This window comes from Triticum urartu, chromosome 6A (genome assembly GCF_056163025.1).
Source record: "Triticum urartu cultivar PI428250 chromosome 6A, HENAU_Tu73, whole genome shotgun sequence".
Classification (NCBI taxonomy): domain Eukaryota; kingdom Viridiplantae; phylum Streptophyta; class Magnoliopsida; order Poales; family Poaceae; genus Triticum; species Triticum urartu.
Window position 1 is genome coordinate 553402781 of NC_141878.1, and position 6039 is coordinate 553408819.

At 51.4% G+C, this 6039-nt stretch overlaps 1 protein-coding gene across 1 annotated transcript; it reads right to left on the reverse strand.

The window, feature by feature from the left end:
- Nucleotides 1-2727: 2727 nt before the first annotated feature.
- LOC147966264 (Subtilase family protein) lies at nt 2728-5482 on the reverse strand. Its single transcript, XM_087528776.1, has one exon. The coding sequence runs from the start codon at nt 5185-5187 to the stop codon at nt 2836-2838; it is 2352 nt and encodes a 783-aa protein (XP_087384902.1). The 5' UTR covers nt 5188-5482; the 3' UTR covers nt 2728-2835.
- Between the last annotated feature and the right edge of the window lie 557 nt (nt 5483-6039).

The following is a 6039-nucleotide window of genomic DNA, read 5'->3' on the forward strand; positions in this document are numbered from 1 at the left end:
ACGGCTTTCCTACGACTCAAATCCACCAAAAAGAAACGTAGAGAAACACCGTCTTCAATAGTCTTCGAGGGGCACCAAATCGTCTTGTGCCTAGTGATGAAATGTCTGAGATACTCAATGCACACGATTAGTCCGTAAAAGCATTGTCAACAATCACCAAAACAACTAAGGGGTAAATATGCCCTTACATATGCTAGGACTAAAAAAGTAAGTGTTATTTCATGAGATTCCTTTTACGATCCAGCTTGAATGCTTTATTCTGAAATTAATGATTAGGACGACCAATGATGAGATTGAAAAATGTCTTCTTTTTAAGTGATGTTATTGTTCATTATTAGTTTGAGTGGATGGTTAATTTTGATAACAACATTGCGAATGAGACATGTTTATTTGGTAGTATGTGATAAACTGTCTTAGCATACAAATCACATCGGAATACTATCTGACATTTGAAGGGCTATGATTCATTTGATAGGAACAATAACCTACGAGGTTTGATCTGCTAAAGATAGCTTCCATGCATGCCAAAACTCATTGTATTTTTTCGCGTAGTTCTGCAATAAATAATGTTCCATGTGATTAAGATTGATTCCAGGCCCAATCTCATTGTTTCTTGTGCTTTGCTTTCCAAATATATTTCTAATGAGATTGACCAGAAAGTCTCTGAGATAGATCATCCTTGTTTCGAAACCTGCAGGTACTCACAACAACAACACACAACTTCAATATTAGCATATTTTCTCCCATTTGCTAGCATGTTGATTTGTCTTTAAGTTTCATCTTTTCATCAAATATTTGTGAAAATTCATGTCAATCCATAGTAAAATAGATGGGCGAGCAACGCGCGCCTTGAATGATCTAGTTACATATATAAATCGACAACAAGTCTTGTGTAACATAGATTGGCAAACTCTTTTTATTCTTTCAAAATGGCATGCCAAAGTCTTGTCATTGTAAGATTAGGGCTAAGTTTTTTTTCTCTTGCATCATGGCAAAAATCTCTTTTTATGAGACCATGGCATTTGTAGTTTATCTATCATGGCAAAAAAAATCCTCTTTTTTGCAACAATGGTACCAAAAATACTTTGCAATGGAACATGGCAACTTAAGTTTGCGGAGCATGGCAAATGTAGTTTATGGGGCACGAAAAATCTATTCTTCTTTGTACATCCACTCCCCCAATCATTTGCCTAGGCTCACTCCCCTTAGTAAATAGTTTCCATGGCAAATTGCTTTTAATTCTTTACATATCATTTCTTGCCATGTAAATACACTATGATGTACATATTTGCCATGTAATAGAAATCTTTTTGATTTAGAGATCTCTAAAATTGCCATGACAAATGATCTATAATTCATATACCCTTTTTTTCTCTTGCAACATGGAAACAAGTACTTTCTACGAGACTATGCATATTAAGTTCATGGAGCATGGCACTTGTAGTTTATGAAGCATCGCAAATTATCTTTCTTTCTGCAACAATGGCAAAAAAAATTACTATCTAATGGAACATGGAAACTTAGTTCACGGAGCTTGGCAAATGTAGTTTATGGGGCATAGGAAATTCTTTTCTATGTTACACCCATGGAATTTTAACTTCCCACTGTATGGCAAATTTATTTTCCAGTACATGGAAATTAATTATTTTTAAGCATGGCAATATTTATTTTCTTGTTGGAGCATGGCAAAAAAATCCTTCTTCTTAGTGCGGACCATGATTTTTTTTCTAGTTGTCCTCTATCATGACATTTTTTTTCTTTTTCTTTGTGTGTTTTTTGTGTGTGTGGTTGTTTTAACAAGTATAAAAGTCAATTTTATCATTTAACCCATGGCAATTTTTATATATTTCCCATCAGTTTTTATATGAATTTTCTATATTTCTATGTGTTTTTTACTGTAGAGTTTTTTCTCTCGGTTTTTTAGTTGATTTTCTGTTTTTTAGCGTTTTTGATACCTAAATTGGCCTGTTTGGCATGCTAGCACAAGCGTCTGGAAGGTTCGCTCTGGGAGGCCTCCGCTCCGAACGAAACCGTTCAATCGTTTCCCCATGCTCTGGGGAACGATTCGTCCTGTTCGAAAAGGGCTCTCACCGAACGACCCCGCAATATCAACGTCCTTTTATTTTGGTGGGTAAAAACCACGGAACAAGATAATACACAACCAAAGCTACAAAATGAAAAATAGCTTTTGTAGAATAATTAAAAAAAACTGTATGCGCCATGTATATTCTCGAAAACAAATTACTTTAACTGTTTTGCTAAATTATATCTAGATGTGTCATAAGTATTGCACATCTAAATCCTATATCATTGATCTTACGTGGAGATTCGTGCGGGTATTTTCTTCTCTCTTTTTTTTTCAGTTTTGCTAAAGCACATCTAGATGTGCCATAAGTATTGCACATCTAAGTCATATTTCATTGATTTTACACTAATATTCATGTAAACCTTTTCTTTGTCTTTTTTCTTTTTCTCTTTACACTTAACTCACTCATTTAGATGTGCAATAATTAGAGCACATCTAGATGTGCCCTAAACACACCTTTTTTTTTCCTTTTATACTTAATAATTAAGTCACTTAGACAAGCTGACCTGGAGAATTATGATTGGTTTTTTCACACCGGTATTTATGAACAAGTTCATAATCCACACCGGTATTTTCTTTTCTCTTGTGGCATGTACACCGTGGTGCAGAGCGGAATAAACAACATCGAGCACGAGACAGTATTATGACCCAAGATAAATTATTCCAGAGTTAATAATAATGGAGTAGACATTCACAGGCGCGCGCAGAGTAAACTCAAACAGTCGTGTGACACCAGCGTCGCTACATCTCTACATGGACGCCGCTCCGGCGCTCTCCGGCCACGTCACGGCGATGGGGCTCGTGACATTGTGCTTGCCGTCGCTCCACGTGACCGACCCGAACGAGTACTTGCCGTCCACGATCACCGGGTTGCCGGACGCGGCCAGGGTGATCTCGTACGCCAGGCTCCGGTGCTCCTCGTCGAACACCAGCTTGGCCGGCGTCACCGTGGCGTCCACGCCCGCGGGGCTCTCCACCTTGGCCTCGTACACCGCGCCGGCGTCGCCGCCGACGTTGCGCACCACCCGGTGGTAGGTCACCGAGTCCTTGTACGACGAGAGGACAGCCGCGAACGCCGGGTAGTTGAGGTCGCCGGAGCGGGCGGGCTTCTCCGAGCAGTCCGCGACGGAGCCGTCCCTGGTGAACACCGCGATCTGGGACGGCGTGTACCCCAGCGCGCACAGGAAGCCGATGTAGTCGGAGGTGTCGGCGTCGTACACCAGCCCGGGGTCGAGCGCGCTGTTGGGGTCCACGTGCCCAGCGCCGCGGACGAACGGCGTCGACTGGTCGCCGGTGGCCAGGTCCTTGATGATCTCGCCGGAGTTGTCCAGGTTGTACGCCGTGGTCATGAGCGCCGACTTGACCGCCGCGGGGCTCCACTCCGGGTGCGCCTGCCGGAGCAGCGCCGCGAGGCCGCTCACGTGCGGGCACGACATGGACGTCCCGGAGATGATGTTGAACGGGACGCGCCTCGGGTCGATGTCGAGGTCGGTCGGGGAGGCCTCGCCGGTCCATGCCGCGAGTATGTTGACGCCGGGGGCCGTGACGTCGGGCTTGAGGATCTCCGCCGCGCGGGAGTTGGGGCCGCGGCTCGAGAAGGACGCGACGCGCGGCGCGGACGGCGACTTCCCGATGACCGTGCCGTGGAAGACGATGGTCGCCGTCGGGGACGGGTCGGTCTTGACGTACTGCCTGATCTTGTCGCCGAATTTCTGCCCCACCATTGTCGACGGGATGAGGTGGGGGTCGGCGATGAGCTCCTCGCCGCTCTCCTCCGTGTTGGCGAGAATCATGCCGATCCCGCCGGCCTTCCCGACGGCCGCGCCCTTCTCGACACGGGCGTTGACTCCGCGCTCACAAAGGACGATCTTTCCGGCGACCTTGTCCTTGTCAAGCTTGCCGATGAGGCAAAGCCGGGAGCCACAGTCCGCGGCGTACACGAGGGGCTTGGTGGAGTTTAAGGGCTCCCCTGCATACAGCGACACGCCGCCGTACACGCTGCCGTCGCCGAGCACCGCGTCGGCGGGGAACTCACGGTCGACGGTGGACGCGCCGACGGTCAGTATCCACGGCGCGATGTTGCTCGCGGTGTACTCTCCGGGGCCGGAGTTGCCCGCGGAGGCGGAGACGACGATGCCCTTCTTCACTGCCCCGAAGGCGCCGATGGCGATGGAGTCCTCGTAGAAGTCGGCGGCGTAGGTGGAGCCGACGGAGAGCGAGATGACGTTGACGCCGTCGCCGACGGCCTCGTCGAACGCCGCGAGTATGTCGGAGTCGAGGCAGCCGGCCTTCCAGCAGATCTTGTACGCGGCGATGCGCGCGCCGGGGGCCATGCCGACGGCCCTCCCGCGCGCGTAGTCGTAGAACCCGGCGCCGTCCACCGGCGACCCGGCGGCCGTGGACGCGGTGTGGGTGCCGTGGCCCTCCGTGTCCAGCGGCGACTTGGACTCCAGCGTCTCGTCGATGGGGTGCCCGAGGGCCTGCTCATACCCCTTGTAGAAGAACTTGGCGCCGATGAGCTTGCCGTTGCAGAAGGCGGAGGCGTTGAACTTGCCAGCCGAGACGCAGCCCCCGGAGAAGGAGGAGGGCGGGGGGCCGAGGCCGTCGCCGACGGGCTTGAAGGAGCTGCGGTTGAGCGGGTAGATCCCGGTGTCGAGCACGCCCACCACGACGTCGGACACGGCGCCGGACGCGGCGGGGAGCAGCCCGGCCGCGCCGTTGAGGTGGAGGAACTCCGGGGTGTGGGTGGTGTGGAGCTGGCGCGCCTGGTCGCGGTGCACGGCCAGCACGCCCGGCTGGGCCGCGACGTGCGCCGCCTGCGCGTCCGTGAGCCGCGCGGCCACGCCCGTGGCGGCGCGCGCGTAGGTGTAGAGCAGGCGCGGCCGCGGCGCGCTCAGGCGGCGCGGGAGGCCGAGGAGCGGGCCGAGCAGCGCGTTGCGTCCGCCGCGCGCGGGGGTCAGGGACAGCGCCGGGTGGTCGGGCGCGAGGTGCACGATGTACGTGGACTGCGGCTGGGCTGCCTCGACCAGTGCCGCTGCCGCGGCGACGAAGAGCAGGACGAGGCACGGGAGGAGTAGCAGCTTGCGGCTCGCCATGGCCATGGCGCCGGAAGAGATGGATTGGTCAATGCGAGGCGATGACGATGGTGATTGGGCTGGTGGTGATGGGATCCAATCGGCGGTGATTAAAGGGAGGGAGGCGGGCCCGTGGGGAGGGTGGGGTGTGCGGTCGTGTGGATCTTGGATTCGCGGCTCAGCTGCGGATTGGAGATCTTCTCGTCTCGTGGCAGAGTATGGTTTGGTTTCCCGTGGAGATTCTGGTGCCTACGCCGCCACCATCATCTGAGCTATGGTGGACTCTGTTTGCTCGCTCGTGCCTCGTGCGTGCTCCAGCATGCCGGCGATACGGCGCCTTTTATAATGCAGGGTCGCTGGACTCTGTAGGGGAGCAGCAGTTGCGTGCGTGTTTTGTTGAGCACAGGTGGACGTACCAAGGTGAGTAGAGTTAGTGATTTGTGTTGGCAAGCAACGGAGAGACAAGACCGCAGATTCCCCATGTGATGGCGAGAGGCCAACTTATTTAATTACTGACAGTCTTGCTGAGTATTAATCGACTGAGACTTCGTTGTTAAGTCTGATTGATGTTATATCCGTGAGATTTTACATTTTTTTCTCTCTTGCATGTTATGTTAATTGAGTGAGACTTGGCAATATCTCTAAGACCTAGGCACACCCAATTACGATTATTATCAGACGATTCACTTTGGTGCTAGTGGTGCTAAGACCGTCTACGACCACTCTACACCACTACGCACTCAACCACTCTGCACCACTCCCGTCCTATCTTCTTCCTCTCCAAGTCCCCTTCCCTCCCTTCCACCATGGCGGGAAGCGGACTCGACCAAGCTTACCATGGACTCGTCGAGCTCGTATGCACCGGACTAGCAGGAGCTA